We start from the raw sequence: 15,942 nt of genomic DNA, 5'->3' as shown, positions 1-15,942 counted from the left end.
TCTTCTGTTGCTGTGCAGACGTACCCTGAGAAACACCATTGAAGCACTGGCAAGAATGGCCTCTGCCAAGTGGCTGGAGCAGGGGGAACATAAGACACTCCCTCCCTCCTATTCCCCAGGAGCTCAGCATGTTGCCTTTCCAGCAGATGTCTCCCCTGCAGGGCTTCTGCCACCACTCTGAAGCCATGCTCCAGCCCCAGTCTTGAAGCAGAGAGACACATCAACATCCCAGCAAAGATGAGTGTTTATAAATTTTTATTTCTTTTTTTTAAAAATAACGTATTTAATTTCCTGGTGTGTGTACTTGTTTCCTTAGGTTAAGTATTAGGCAGAGACAGACAATGTGAAACAGCTTTCCCAGGGGGCCTCAATGAAGCAGGATGGGAGTGTAACAACTGGGAGAGGGGACCCTACGACTGAAACACTTGGCGCTCTAGTGCCCGTCAAATGCACACGCACATTCTAACACTTGTTTTTGATTAACATCTAAAATTACTGAGAGCGATACAGTTTCAGCACTTAAATATACTAACTGAAATCCAAGCACTTGAACACGATTCTTAACTCTAAGTCCAAAGTTATTGCACATAAGACATTTTAATATGTTTCAGGCTAAGCAGTTTGTTCCTCTCAATCTTGTTGTTAGTTTTCTTTCAGTAAGGATATCATTTTCAAAATAAAAAACAGAACAAAACCAAAAACATGTTTTCAACACCTTCAAAATATTTATCTATTAGTGTTTTTAATATACATAGTCTCCATCAACACTGAGCTGAGATCCAGTTTGGAGGAAGAGAGAAAGGGATTAGTAAACGGTTTAATACATGGAGCTACATTTTGTATACACAGGGCAGTCCATACTAGAGAGAGAAGTGTATGGGAAAGATCCACATGAGGCTGGAATGCAAAAATAGACAGGGAGAAAGAGAATGATCAGCCACTGCTTAAAGCCAACCAACCAGCTGAACCAACTGGCTGTTTTCCTTTACAATCTGTAGGACTCTGCTTGCCTACCCGCATCCTTCCAGATCCCATCTCTCAGCCTCATGGTCAAAGTGAACAAGACAAGACTATCTATCAAATCCATGTACATTATTTGAGAGGGGACACTGATGTACAGTTCAAGATACTTCTTCCTTTCTTGGAGTCTGCACATATTGCCTCCATGGCCCACCCAGGTCCTGCCATTTTAGGGGGTAAGAATCCAGGATAGGGAATGGAAAGCAGGTCTTCCACACTGCAGTAAAGAGCATGCCACACAAGATCAGTGGACCAGTCACAGATACTGCAATAAATTAGTTCACTGTGAACAACCCCCCCCCCAAAACAAACAAAAAACAAAGCAAAACAAAAAAACCAAAACACATTGTTTGTCAAGACATTGCTTTTCCTTCTTCATCACTTCTCTACCAATGCAGAGACACCATGGCATGTGGAAGATATGTGGGCAGATACTGATGGAAGAGCTGCTTGATATGGAGATTGCACCATGGGAGGTTGCTCTGGGAACTGTTGTGTTTTCAAGTCAGCACACACATTCAAACACGCAAAATTGATCCATTTGCCAACAGGAAAAGTTATGCTAAGGAAGGAGTTCCTGTTGGTAAAATATCTTAACACTGAAAAGCATGGCAGGGGCGCAGGCAAGCTGGAGAGCAAGGGGCTTCAAGTAACTCCAGTGTTCATTCCCCTGTTTACATTTTGGATTCTCTCTATATGTAATGGAGAAGCTGAACTCTTAAGCCACAGGGCCTTGTTCACAGGGTCTAACACATCCAGTGGATCATTCAACTGCTAAACTGAATCCTAGACCAACCACTGCCACATGAGAAGTGGTCAAGACAGAAGAAATTCTATGCCTTAGTAACTAATCCAGAACTCAAAGACAGTCTTTTTCCTCTCCAAAGGAAGGCTCTACACAGCTAAAGCCCTAGTGGGTTAGAAAAATCACTTTGTTGATTGATTGAAAAACATATTTACAGGTTATTAAACATGCACGACCAGAAACAAATCCAGAACCAGACATAGGCAGGCATGAAGCAAACAAAATGAGAGAAAAGTCCCAAAAGGCAATGACAAATTAGGATTCAGTGTGGGGGGGAATACAACAATGGGTTTTTTTAGGAATGAAAGTTCAAGTATGTGTCATGGTCTGTGAGGTGACTGGTAGGGAAGAAATAACCCAATACAAAAAGCAAGCCCCAAGAAAAAACAGAGCAGTTCAAGTAGCGCATTGACTAAGAAGGTCGGCCCCTTCGGGAGCGGCACATTCCAGTACAGTGTCCTCAGTCATAGCTAAGTACTCTTTCCTCAGAAGATCAGGAGAAATAGCTGAATCAAGGGGGCTACACAATCTACATGTATATATAATAGAGAAAAAGAGAGCAGGAAATTGGAAGGAAAGGAATGTAGAAGGTTCAACACAGCAAGGCGCATCACATCTGGCTACAGAATATTGGTCTCTAATATGGCATAATTGCAAGCATGTTACTGGGGTTTACTGGGACTTTAGCTTTTTTATTTAATTTTTTTTAAAGAATATGCAGTAGCACACTAAGCCTAAAAGGCTCTACCGGAAGCTCAATTTTGCATAAGCTCTGGAATGCTCAGTATAAGCCAAGCTGGCTACTTCACTGGCACACACACACACACACACACACACACACAGTCCTAGGATATATCCATTTACACAGCACATGTACGTGTATACCACTTTTCAATGCATTCATCCACATGCCCATAAGGACACACAAATATTATTAGCATTTGATGGCTGGGACTATTCTAGGAAACTGAAATGTACATACACTTTGGGCCCAGTCCAGCCTTGAGTTAAGTCACTGGTGAACCTTACAGAATTAATAGGATCAGAACTGAGCTACTTTATCTGTATATGAGCACATTGCATTTTCCCATTAAAAATAAAACTAAACCAACCAACCAATTACATCTTTTGAAGCCAATAACAGATCTCAAGTTTGGGATCAGAGGGGCTGACATGAAGATGGACAGAGGACAGGTGACAGGAAAGGGAGGACACAGATACTTTCTCTTTCATTGCAGAAATCTCATTTTCAGGCATCTCCCCACACCTTTTAGTGACTGCTTTCCACACCCCGCACTACTCCTTCCTTAAAGTGTTTGTGACCAGGCTGTTTTGGTTTCTTAAAGCCTAAAGTATTTGGCTTTTCATCAGAGCTGCTCAATCCTCCAGTGACCAACCCAATATTCAGAAGTGACCAAACAAGACAGCATAGGTGTGTTCCACAGGGAGAAAGGAGCAGATAGAGTGGGAAAACAGCACTCTGCTTACCTCTGTGTCCCATACTCAGCCAGTGGGCTTGTCTGCTGAAGAGGAAAGGAAAATGGCTTGTATCTCAGAAAGCCCCTGAGCTTTCAGACTTTGCTTTCCCTTCTCCTGCAGGATGGAGGGGGAGGAAAGGAGGAAGGATGCTCCCAGGAAAAGGGGAAGTAGAAAACTGAAGTCTATCACTAGTCCCTCATCTTTTCTTCCTTTCCATTATCTATCCCACAAAGCTTCCAGGTAAGGTAGGGCTGGAATTATATACCGGATTCACAAAACACAATGGGCAGCTATATGGTGATTTCTACTGACCTGAGCAGTTGCCAATTTTTGCAAAGAGTGAAAAAAAAAATCACAAGAAGTTCAAGTCTGAAAAGCCCTAGGAGGTCATCAAGGCTATCACTCCAGCTTGCCGAGGGATATACTGAAGCCCACCACATATCTTTAGCACCCTGAGACAAACTAGTCTTCAGCCAATACTTTACGAAGACAAAATCACATTCTGTGTCATGATGTCCTTGTCACTGAAATGCTTCTCTTCCTTCCCTCATCAAACAAACATGCAGGAGCCACTTGCACATTTCTAAGATAGTGACAAATTCTGAGTGCTACCAGTCTGAGTCAGCTTCCAGCCAAGTTTTCATAGAATAGGATGAGATCAGAGCTGTTTCTCACTGATGCCACTGGTTCAAGCTTGTCCTATCCAGGACAGGTGTGGAGTATTCTTTCACCTGAAGAAATCCTGGTTTTTATTACATTTTGAGACATGACCTGGCTGTTGGCGAGCTGATCGCAGGGAACAATCCTGCACTGCTGCCAGAAAGGACATGGTGATAGAACAGCTCTCCGTGGGTTCTCCTTGCTAGGAGGCTGTTCATGCTTTGTTTTTTTTAATCATCCCCAGGCCATTATTATTTTAAAAGTCCTTGATCAAAACTCCCCTCCCATGAGTAAAATGCCTGACAAACTGAAGAGCATGCCCAGTTCCTCTCAGTTGTGCCATCAGCAGGCAGGGGATGAATCCATAGGCAATCTGTTTAGCAAAGGATTCTCCCTTTCATGCTAAGGGGAGTTGAGCAAGCCACAGAAGCTATTCACCTGTTATAAGACCACTGTTTTCAAGGTGCAGAATACAAGCCTATCTAGGCTGCAGCCCCAGAAGCAGCAAGACTCTCAGACAGAAATAAATGCCAGTTTCATCTCACCGCTCTACCACACTAGGTAGAGCCCTGCAATTGGACCTTGCTGATGCCACCCTCCATCTAAGCCATGGGCAAGCACAGTGCTGTGCTAACTCCTGCTTGTCATTCCAACCATAGTAAAGCAGACTAGGGAACACGCCCATGACATGGCTACATATCTGCCAGGGGAAACATTTCAGCAGCTGGATTTATCTAACAGGGTATTAATTCAGTATTAACATGGCTGCAATTGTGCAAGTGGGTATGTGTAAGCCTGTGCATATTACTGCATGCATGTGTTTGTGTCCATGGGCTGTAATACTTAAGACAGACCTAAAAATGTGACAAAAATCCCCAGCGAAGCCAGCACTGCAGACATCCTGTATTCTTTTGCTTTGCTACAATGGTAGGTTCTGCCATACTGGGCATCCTTGCGGCACTGAAAACAGCATTCACAACACCCACACACACAGGCTCTCTCACACACACACATGCATGCGCACACACTTTTTCTACCATAGTAAGTTACATTCAACTGTGTTTCCTGATCATCTCATTAAGCTGCTCCTCTCCTTTGAACTTGACTGCTGCCTCCCAGCCTTGCTGTTAGCATCCTGACCAAACTGTGCTCTTCTCTGCTTCTACCAGATGTAGCCTCCATCATCTGCCTCGCCAGCTTCTCCCTCCTCTTCTTCAGCCTCCTCTCCAGCTTCCTCAGTCTCTTTCTCTTCTTCATCCTCCCATCCAACGCCGCTCCCAAAATCCCCCGAGAACCCGACTATGTCATCTACAATAAGAAGGGAGTGAGTTAGGGAAATGCCTGTGTACACCCCAATATTCTGCCCAGGACTTAACCAGTGGTGCAAACAGTGTGAAGTAGGACCAGGCCTGCTTAGACATCTCTTGTACACATTTCACCCTCCAGTAACAGCACTACCCATTCTCTCCCCACCCCCTCTGGTTCCCACAGTGAAACAGCCTGCTTTTATCTAGAGCTCTCATAATACTGACCAGAACCACGCATGGCACCACCGAGTAAGGGCCAACTCAGCCCTGCCCCACGCTAGCAATGCACCTCACTTTCCTCAGGCTCCCTTCCTTCCCTTCTAGCTCTCAGCCTTGTCAGTCCTGCCAACATAGACCCATCTTCACCTGCAATGTCTCTGCTCCCCCAGATGGAGTACAGCCCTCTAACTGGGGCAAATTGTGCCTAATAGGGCAGTATTTTTCTGGTAATTGACTACCCAGAAGAGACTAAAAGGAGGTCCATGTTTATTCAGTAACTTCTTATCTGCTAGGTCTGATGCACAAACTGCTGGGTGAAATGCTGTGGCCAGTGTTAGGCAGGATGTCAGACTAGATGACCACAAGGCCTTTCTGCCCTTAAATAACCTATTAATCTGAAGCCCAGTCTTCTGAATTCCGAGCCTACAAACCTGGAGTTTGCTGAACACCTAGGCCCAGACTCTTGTTGCAGCTTGCTCCTTGTTTTTCCTGTCACATTCAGTTGCCTTTTCCTGAAGCAGTGGTGCAGTGAAACCTTATCCTTTGTGAAGCAAGGCTTACTCATTACCACGTGAGAGTCATGAATCCTTTCTTCCCTTCCCTCTGGTTTCCTTACCGCAGTCTGGGTTTCCATGTATCCGTGTCCCTGTTAGCTCCATGCCAAGCTGGTCGACACACCAGCACTCCCCACTGCTTTGGTCACACTGCATTTTCCGATAGTATCCATCCTCATCACAGCTAGGGATGAAAACACCTAAAAAACCAGCGATAGGTTCCTGAGACTCGGGGCCAGTGCAAGGGCAGGATACATACAGTTCAACTGCCACTGTCTCATTTGAGACAAGGAGAGGGGCACTTGGCCACTCCAAGAAGAGTTACTGAGCAACTGTCTCAGAAATCCAGAATCTTGCAGCTGGACCTGTCTCTCAAGAGACTGTGACAGTTGTGGGTCATGATCGGGGAAGATGTCATGAAGCAGGAGCATCACAGCTTCAAATGCATGGTGATAAAGTATCAGACAAGGCTCCTACTAACTCAGGAGTAGCCCTGTCTGCATCACAGAGTCACACATGGCTGTCATGAGGTGTGTCATGTCTTGACTTCAGGGAAGGAAAAGGGCACGTACACATTCAACTCTGCTTCACAAGGGATGCAAAGGGTGAGAGGGCTTCCCAACCAGAATTAACCCCAAACTGTTAGTGATGCCAAGCCCTGCTACCCCAAGTTGTACAAGTAACCAGCACCTGACATCTCAGCTGTCACACAGTTTCTGACTCACCAGGTTTCTTTTTTGCTGCTTCCTGGATCTGAATCCTCTCCAGCTCAGTGAGACAGGGGGGCTCTGTAATATCCAAAACAAACCCTCTTAGAAATAAGTGCTTTTCAGGCTGCCTGGACCACTTCAGCTTTCTGATGACTTCTTCAGAGGTTGCCAGCGAATGATACTGGAGATGAAGACTGCACTAAATTACTCAGAGGGCCAAGGTCTGCCTAACCATTTTTCCCCTCCAAACCTGATCATCCCAGATTCCAGTGTGTGTGTGAAGCTCCCCATCCGCCCAAAAATCTAGAGCCCTGGACAATCAGACTCTTTGCTAACTTCCCCTTAGCTCCTCTCCCCTGCTGGAGGGATGGTCCAAAAGACAACTTCTCTTCTCTCCTGGCCTTCCCACCACCTCACCCACTTCACTGTATGACAGAACTGCCCTCACATTAGACTTCAATAGAAGTGTTACCTGCAGGTGTATCCTCTTGCCTACACTCAGCTCTCTGCTGCTCACTCTATTTATTTATAGCAGTTTGTATGCGACTGCACACCTTTGCCACAGCATCTGGCTGCCTCACAGCATTTTAAAATGTAACCTACACAGGGTAGTCAAATGACAACTGTTCTTAAGGAAACTGCTACTATTGCTGCCTGGTAATTGCTCTATGCTGTCATCCCACAACTCCATTAACAGCCTGCCTGAACATGCGTTGTTTTACACTGTAGCCTCAAGATCACCAATCCTGGCTCAGGTGAGAGAGAGTAAGGAATACAGCAGGAGTGGTGAGAAGCCTTTACTGACAATGCCTTAGATATTTCTAACCCACGACTGTGCTGCAGAGATAAGCCCTAGATAGCCTTGCTTGCTGTACATTTCCTAAGCAAGGTGGGCCCTTGGGGGTTCATAGAAAAGGGTCAACATTTTGTGGGGTCCCCAATTACTTGAGTGAGCCGACTGAAAGCCCATTACAGCACATTATTCTCTCTCAAGGAAACCTGGTGGGGACGCACTTTCTCTCCAGAAGCAGAAGCACCACTCTGCTGTGGAAACATGGCCATCCTTGTAGGTGTCACAGGAGTTGAAGAAGGGCCGGATGCAGATCTCATATTTGTCCAAGTTGATAGCTGCCAGCTCTGTCTGATCCAGGAAGAGGTCACTGTTTGTGTCCAGCTTGGAAAACATCCAGCCGATAGAATCCTTGCAGCTGGCTACCAGGCTCTTGTCCAGTACTGTGAGGACACACAAGGAAGGGCAGAGAGAAGGGTGAGATACAAATCAAATGTGCCTTCAGTATCATGCACAGGTCCTCTTAGACAGCCTAGCCTCCTGGAAGGGGGAGTGTCAGCAGTGCTCACACTCATACTGCTCTTCATGTACAATCAGTAGATTCAGGATAAAAAAAAAAAATTAATGGGGGGAAAAATACAAAGGACAGGGCCTTCTGAGAAGCAGTTTTCAAAACCATCAGCTGCTTTCCTCCCGAGCTAAGCTTTCCTATCTGCAGGTCAGGCTCTCTCTCAGGAAGCACCACACAGGGAGAGGCAGGTTAGCAACCACCCTTTATTTTCATGCCCTGGCCAGATTTTGTCACTGGCATTTCTGAGACACCTTTGCTGAAGAGGTCTCAGGTTGAGACACTGTCCTCACATGACAGTGGCCTAGGGAATCACACCACCCTGATGAAATGAACACAGGAGGTGGGATATAGAGCACAAAACCTGGACAAAGTAGGAGTGGGAAGTGCAAGTACTTTCCAGCAGCTGCCACCCCGCTGTGTTTGCTGTAATTCCTGCCAGACACGCACCAATCCACGCAGCTCTAAGGAAGCCAGGTCTGGGTCCCCAGGCAGCTCACGCTCCGAATCCTACTTCCCTTTCCCCAGTCACAAAGGGTACGAAGCAGCTGCCAGTCTGGCTCTGGATGGGCTTTCTAGCAGCAGGGAAAAAACAAACACAGCCTGCTGTTCCGATTAGCAGAGCTGAAGGAGGAAAGCTCACAGAGGAAGCTGGCAGGAGCGTCTGCCGCAAACTCAGCTCCAGCTGTCGACCGCATCGTATGCAGTGCCCTGGGGGAGCACTCAGCTCAGACAGTCCTGCTCGCTGACATTTAAACTACCTACATTCCTCCTGGCCACACTCACTTCACACTCCACATGTGCTCTGGGACCAACTTCAGACACCAGTCAGGAGACAAGGGACTTGGTTTGAATAGGCAGAGTGCAGTGTCTGCCTCCCTTTGTATATGCTCACTCACAAATGGCCACTCTGGGAGACCTCTCTTGTGTGTCCCACCCAGCAAAGTGGGTCTAGCACCAACGTGTCTAACTCTAACCACACAACTAGGGCTCTGAAAAATTGACTTCTATACAGAGGAGACTTCAGCCACTAAGAAAAGCCCTGCTTCCATTGAAAACTATTCCCTCCCTACACCAAAGGTTCTCCAAGTGACCATAACATACCCCTGGGGTGTTTTCCAAGCCAGTCAAATGGCAGCAGGTTAATAATGGCACATGCATTAAGATATACTCCACTGGATACAATGATTCGAGCTCCACCTATTGCAGGAATTGTTGAGAAAAGTCTAAGCAAAGATACTGCCACCAAACATTGTCACCAGAGATTTATATATATAATTATGCATGTATATATATGTAATCACTCAATCACTGTGAAATGAGGTAGAACACAAAAGCCAATGAGCAAAATACAGTGCTGCTACACAGCAGGTTAGCCTTCAATGCATCCAACTGAAACTCCAGGGGGAAGGGGTTACAAAGCAGAAAGAAATTATCCGAGATAGCACTTTACCAGGATTCCTGGGTTCACATGCCTATTTGTATTAAAAGGATCATCAGGGATCAAGAGTCAGGAGCACAGTGGGAGGTCATAGGAAGAATGCCTCAAGCCATCCCATACCAACTAACCCCAAGATGGAAGAAGGCCACCTCCTGAATCACCAGCCCCAGTCCATGCACAGATGTCTTCTTTCCAAATAATGTCCTGATCCAACCCTGCTTAGGTCAAAAGAGCTGGCAGTGCCACAGTACAAACGCTGTCAACAATGGAATAAACAAGTCCCATTTAAGTATGTACTATTCACCCTGGCATTTATGAGACTACCCCAGAACAATGTTCTCTCCTGCTCAGATTATGGACCAGCTTCTTTGGCCACCAGGTTCACATCAACTGTGTGGAAAGCAAAAATGCTTGGAGAATTTCCCCTGCTTAAGTAAGTCTCTAATCAAGCAAAGTACGTGGAAGCACCTCCACAGAGCCTCTTGCACTGGAAACTCCCACTCCAGCACTGGAGGATCAAGCAGGTAGTAGAGCAACAATACATTATACCTGATTCTCCAAGTGTGCACAGTCTCTGGGGGACCTCAAATCAATGGGATAAGTTAAAGATTTAAGGGGGCAACTCCTGCTAGGCCTAGGCAGCTCTGAACCAGGGAGCTGCCACTGGCAACTTGATGACCTCCCTCTTCCATGCCTGTCAGCACAGGCACCAAAGAGAAATCAAATTTCTTCAATTCCACACCCTTTTTCCAGTTCCATGGGTTTCATCAGCAGCCTGCAACCTCTCACCTTAGTATAGTCCATCTGTGACCTCTGGGATGCCAGGTCTGAGGCTGATGTCATGGAGAGGCAGCACTGTGACTGTGCTCTATTGTACATTGCTTTCCCGTCCTCTCCCAAGGACACTGATCTCCACCACAGGCCCCCTCCTTCCTTCTACCCTCTGTTGCTAACACAACACGTGACATCCATAGGCCTTATTTACACTTGGCTTATCTAAATAAAGGACACAGGTGCTGAACCAGGTACCAAGCTTGTCAAACAAACCAACCAAGCACAGCTCATGCTGATAAATAGGATAGTCCACTGGAAATTCAAGCCACTGATGTTAGTGAATAAGTCTTCCAACAGCAGAGCTCCCACAGAGAAGACTCTTAGGCATGTCTGCCAGCACACGCAACCCAGGCCTGCACAAAAAGCTCAGTCCGTCTGTCCCCGCCCCGAGGGAGGGTACTGGCATGCTTCCTGTCCAGCCCAATGACTTGCAGCTCCCACTGGAGAGGAGATACTGATCCATTTCTAGTTTACATCTTGAATCCAGGAAGTTTTTGGAGAGTGTTGGGGACAACTTCCTGGTACAAGCATTGGAGGCCAACTAGGGGCCATGCTCTTTTTGACCTGCTGCTCACAAACAGAAAGGAATTGGTGGAGAATGTAGTAGTGGATGGCAACTTGGGCAGCAGTGACCATGAGATGATTGAGTTCCGGATCTTGAGGAAAGGAAAGAAGGAGAGCACCAGAGTACAGACCCTGGAGTTCAGAAAAGAAGACCTTGACTCCTTCAGGAAACTGATGGGCATGATCCCTGGGGAGGCAAATCTGAGGGGGAAAGTAGTCCAGGAGAGCTACCTGTACTTTAAAAAAACCTTACTGAGGGTGCAGAAAAGAATCATCTTGATGCACAGGAAGACTAGCAAGTATGGCAGAAGACCAGGTTGGCTTAGCAGGGAACTTTACAAGAAGTGGAAGCTTGGACAAATGACTAGGAAGGAGTATAAAAGCACTGCTCAGGCATGAAATCAGGAAGGCCAAAGCATAACTGGAGATCCAGCTAGCAAAGGACATGAAGGGTAATAAGAAAGGTTTCTACAAGTATTTTAGCAACAAGAGGTAGATCAGGGAAAGTGCAAGTCTTACTAAATGGGGGAGGCAACCTATTGACAAATGAGATGGAAAAGGCTGAATTACTCAATGCCTTTTTCACCTCAGTCTTCACAGCAAGGTCACCTCCCAGACTACTGCACCTGGCAGCACATTTTGGGGAAGAGGTGAGCAGCCAACAGTGGCAAAAGAACAGGTTAGGAACTATTTAGAAAAGCTGGACATGTACAAGTACAGGGGAATGGACAGGATGCACCCAAAGGGTGTTAGAGGGCCAATGTGATTGCAGAGTTACTGGCCATCATCTTTGAAAACTCATGGTGATTGGGAGAGGTCCCGGACAATTAGAAAAGGGCAAATATAGTGCCCTTCTTTAAGAAAGGGAAGAAGGAGGATCCAGGCAACTACAGATCAGTCAGCCTCACTTCAGTTGCTGAAAAAATCATGGAGCACATCCTCAAGGAATTCATTTCTAACCACTTGGAAGAGAAGGTGATTAGGAACAGTCAACATGGATTCACCAAGGGCAAGTCATGGCTGACTAACCTGATTGCCCTCTATGATGAGATGACTGGCTCTGTGGATGCGGGGAGAGCAGTGGATGTGATATGCCTTGACTTTAGCAAGGCTTTTGATAAAGTCTCCCACAATATTCTTGCAAGCAAGCTAAGGAAGGACAGGTTGGATGAGCAGACTGTAAGGTGGACAGAAAACCGGCTGGATCATCGGATTCAGACGGCAGTAGTCAATGGCTCAATGTCTAGTTGGCATCTGGTGTCAAGTGGAGTGCCCCAGGAGTCAGTCCCAGGGCTGGTTTTGTTCAATATCTTCATCAATGACCTGGAATATGAGACAGAGTGCACTCTCAGCAAGTTTGTGAATGACACCAAGCTGGGAGGAGTAGTGGATATGTTGAAGGGTGGGGCTAGGCTTCAGAGAGACTTCAATAAATTGAAGGATTGGACCAAAAGAAACCTCATGAGGTTCAATAAGGAGAAGTGCAAGGTCCTGTAGTAAGGATGGAATAATCCCATGCACTGGTACAGGCTGGAGACCAACTGGCTAAAATGGACCCGGGGGTTACCGTGGACAATAAACGGAATATGAGCCAACAGTGTGCCCTTGTTGTGAAGAAGGATAACAGCATACTGGGCTGCATTAGTAGGAGTGTTGCCAGCAGATCAAGGGAAGTGATTCTTCCCCTCTATTCAGCACTGGTGAGGCCACATCTGGAGTACTGTGTCCAGTTTTGGGCCCTCCACTACAGAAAGGATGTGAACAACTTGTGGAGAGTCCAGCAGTGGGCGACAAAAATGGTGAGGGGACTGGGGGACATGACTCTGAGGAGAAGCTGGGGGAACTGGGCTTGTTTAGTCTGAAGAAGAGAAAACTCAGAGGGGATTTAATAGCAGCCTTCAACTTCCTGAAGGGTGGTTCCAAAGAGGATAGAGCTAGACTGTTCTCAGTGGTGGCAGATGACAGGACAAGGAGCAAATGGGCTCAAGTTGAAGCAAGGGAAGTCTAGGCTAGATATTAGGAAGAACTCTCTCATGAGGGGGGGTAGGAAAGCACTGGAACAGGTTACCCAGATATGTTGTATAATCTCCATCCTTAGAAGCTTTTAAGACCCCACTAGACAAAGCCTTGACTGAGATGATATAGTTCGAGACAGTCCTGCTTTGGATAGGAAGTTGGACTAGATAACTTCCTGAGGTCCCTTCCAACCCTAATTTTCTATTATTCTTTGAATAGAGGAACTGGGGCCAAAGTCCCAGCTCCTCAGCTGCTGCAAGTCAGCAAGCTCTGCTCACATCCAAACCACTGCACTGATTTACACCAGCTGAGAACCTGACTCTATTCACTGCAGACCACTGCTCCTCCCTCCCCACAACCAGCAGGAGTTAGATACTTGTGCATGCACTCATGAATGGACAGTCTGCTGTTTCCATACCATTGATTGGATTGGTCCCTGGGCTTCCAGAACCATTCTGCTTGGAGTTCTCATGCAGGAGCTGGAACCAATCCCGCAGACGGTCCCCCAGGTCTGCCAAATCCTGCCCAGTGCAGGTGTCTGAAAATTAACAAGTAAAATATTAAGCAAGTGTCCAAGCCAGTGGTGAGGGAAGGGAGGATGGAAATGGAGGCTGAAACTGGATGGGAAGTGGCCAATTTACCCCATGCAAGACGAGACAAAACCATGGTACTGGGAGTGGGGGAAGCAAAGGGCCTCCTATCCTTGGGCAGGCCCAACAGCCAGGCCCAGAAGCCTGCCAGTGGTCTCTAAATGTCTTTCTAGCACACTCCTCCTGGAGACCTTATCGGCAGACAATGCACTTTGCTGTGTGTCCTTTCCCACTTCCAAGCCCTGCTCCTTCTCATAGGCTTCCGGGCTGGAGATTCAGCCTGCTCTTCAGCAACTTCCCTCTCAATGGGTCCCTTTCCTCAATGACTCCTACCTCATCTGGCTCCTGCGTGTGTAGTCCTTTATATGCTCATCTTTCCTCCCCCACCCATCTCTCTTGCACTCCCCCTTCCTCTCTCCTTCACTTCCTTCTCTTCTTAACTGTCTCCATTAACACCCTGCACTGACCCTGCTGCCTCAGTCCCCAGGCCTAGTCCAGAAGGCAATGAGTGAGAGCCAGCCATATCTTTCTCCTTTGTGCTACTTCTATCCCTCAGACTCTTGCTACTGATCATTTATCAGACACTAGTCCAGCTACCTAACATGCAGGGGCAGGAGAGCAGATCAAGCTCTGATAGGCCCTACATGCTCTAGTGCTGCCTGCTTCTTTGGAGACTTGTCCCTGGGAAACAAAAATTCAAATGCTACCTCCAGGGCCAGCAGCTAGGCTCCACTCCCCCTGCTGTAGAAGGCTGGGAGTGCCTGCATACACACACCCAGCTATGCTCCTGTCTGAGGGTGGTAGCCTGCCCTACCCCACTGCCTTACTGAAAACCAGCAGTGCTGGCACCTTCATTCTCCTATTGCTCCCCCCTCCAAGGGGCATGTGCTTTTCTTGTTCATTCTGGCACCCACAGCTAAGGCAAAGCCATCACTACCCAAAGCCTCCCTCCTACCTTGCTTGGTATCTGTGGTTGAAGTGGGGCTGTGCTCAGTGGGGCAGGGGCACTGGCCCTCACACTTCACCGTCAGCTGCTTGCTGGTCAGGCAGGCTTGCTGTTCCAGTTTGCACTGAGAGACAGAGAAGGAAGAGTGAGTGCAGGAGACCAGACCCTGCTCTGAGCGTTTGGCAGGTCACGCCAAACTACACATGATGCAAAACAGAAGCTCCCATGACTCACCAGGTAGCAAGCATGACACCAGATGAGAGCAACCCACTACCTACATAGGATCACAAAGATCAGATTGCTATATTCAAAGACTTGGGGATTTTTGCCTTCCTCTGTAGCATGTGGCATAGTCCTCTCTCTAGGATCGTCTGAACATACATTAGCCTAACAACTACCCTGCTATTGCATTAGCAAACCATTGATAGCACCTTTTCTCTACTGCTCTTCCTTGTGGCACATTGTGAGGATTTTATTTTCAAGAGGGTGCTTTGTGGCTGTGGTGTGGCACACGTGTGGGTGTGTTGAGGGGGAGGATACAGATGATTTTGTGTATTTCTTAGAATAAACTGCAGTCAGTGCAGGGAACTGGCCTGTGATACCCAATGCCTTCTCAGGAGCACACGTCACCCCTCCCACAACTGAGCTAAATTCCTCAATTGCTCCTGTGCCTCCGTGCTGCTACACAATTCTCAGAGCTAGAGTCTTGAGCACCATCAACCAAGTGCCAGCAGACACGAGCTGCACAGCAGGATTCGTTCTATGCTAGAAACCATGCCAGGGTGCAGCTCCTCACAGGCTACCCTGGTACACCCACCTACCACCCCCCTTAACACAAGTCTTGTTTCCTCTCTCACCACAGAGCTGTAAGTGTGTCCATCGGAGCCACAGACAGATGCAAGCTGGGTCATGTGACAGGGCTTGCAAAAGCTCTCTTTGTTTCCATGGAGTTTCAGGGCAGGCTGCTTGATTCTAACCACAGGAAAAAGGGAAAGAGAGAGAGAGATGGAGATGTATTAGGCAGGTTCAACCCAAGCTGTCTGCTCCCTGACAGGATGGGATGGAGGCTTCCGCTTTTCAGCTCCCCAAAGAAGTCAGTCACTCCTATCACTATGGGGCAAATCACCCTCATTTGGCAGGCATCTGTCCACCTGCCTGTCACACTGGGACCAGGGACAGGGTGTGGGAGGAGAAGTGACCTTTGAAGCAACAGGTTTGTAACCAAACCTGGACAGGTTAGACAAGCGGGCAGAAAACAACAGAATGCAGTTCAACAAGGAGAAATGCAAAGTGCTGCACCTAGGGAGGAAAAATGTCCAGCACACCTACAGCCTAGGGAATGACCTGCTGGGTGGCACGGAAGTGGAAAGGGATCTTGGAGTCCTAGTGGACTCCAAGATGAACATGAGTCGGCAATGTGACGAAGCCATCAGAAAAGC

At 47.3% G+C, this 15,942-nt stretch overlaps 1 protein-coding gene across 1 annotated transcript in view; it reads right to left on the bottom strand.

The window, feature by feature from the left end:
* Positions 1–244: 244 nt before the first annotated feature.
* SPOCK2 (SPARC (osteonectin), cwcv and kazal like domains proteoglycan 2) overlaps positions 245–15,942 on the bottom strand; it is a 26,039-nt gene continuing 10,341 nt past the window's right edge. The window contains exons 6-12 of the mRNA XM_006027896.3: positions 15,361–15,475; positions 14,513–14,627; positions 13,386–13,505; positions 7,769–7,987; positions 6,770–6,832; positions 6,107–6,244; positions 245–5,272 (exon numbers count right to left, since the gene is read on the bottom strand). Coding sequence (XP_006027958.1) covers positions 5,127–5,272; positions 6,107–6,244; positions 6,770–6,832; positions 7,769–7,987; positions 13,386–13,505; positions 14,513–14,627; positions 15,361–15,475 — 916 coding nt within the window. The 3' untranslated portion in view covers positions 245–5,126. The remainder of the gene's footprint in view (positions 5,273–6,106; positions 6,245–6,769; positions 6,833–7,768; positions 7,988–13,385; positions 13,506–14,512; positions 14,628–15,360; positions 15,476–15,942) is intronic.

The sequence above is a fragment of the Alligator sinensis genome, unplaced genomic scaffold, assembly GCF_000455745.1.
Source record: "Alligator sinensis unplaced genomic scaffold, ASM45574v1 scaffold849_1, whole genome shotgun sequence".
Lineage (NCBI taxonomy): Eukaryota > Metazoa > Chordata > Crocodylia > Alligatoridae > Alligator > Alligator sinensis.
This window is presented reverse-complemented; position numbering and strand designations above follow the sequence as displayed.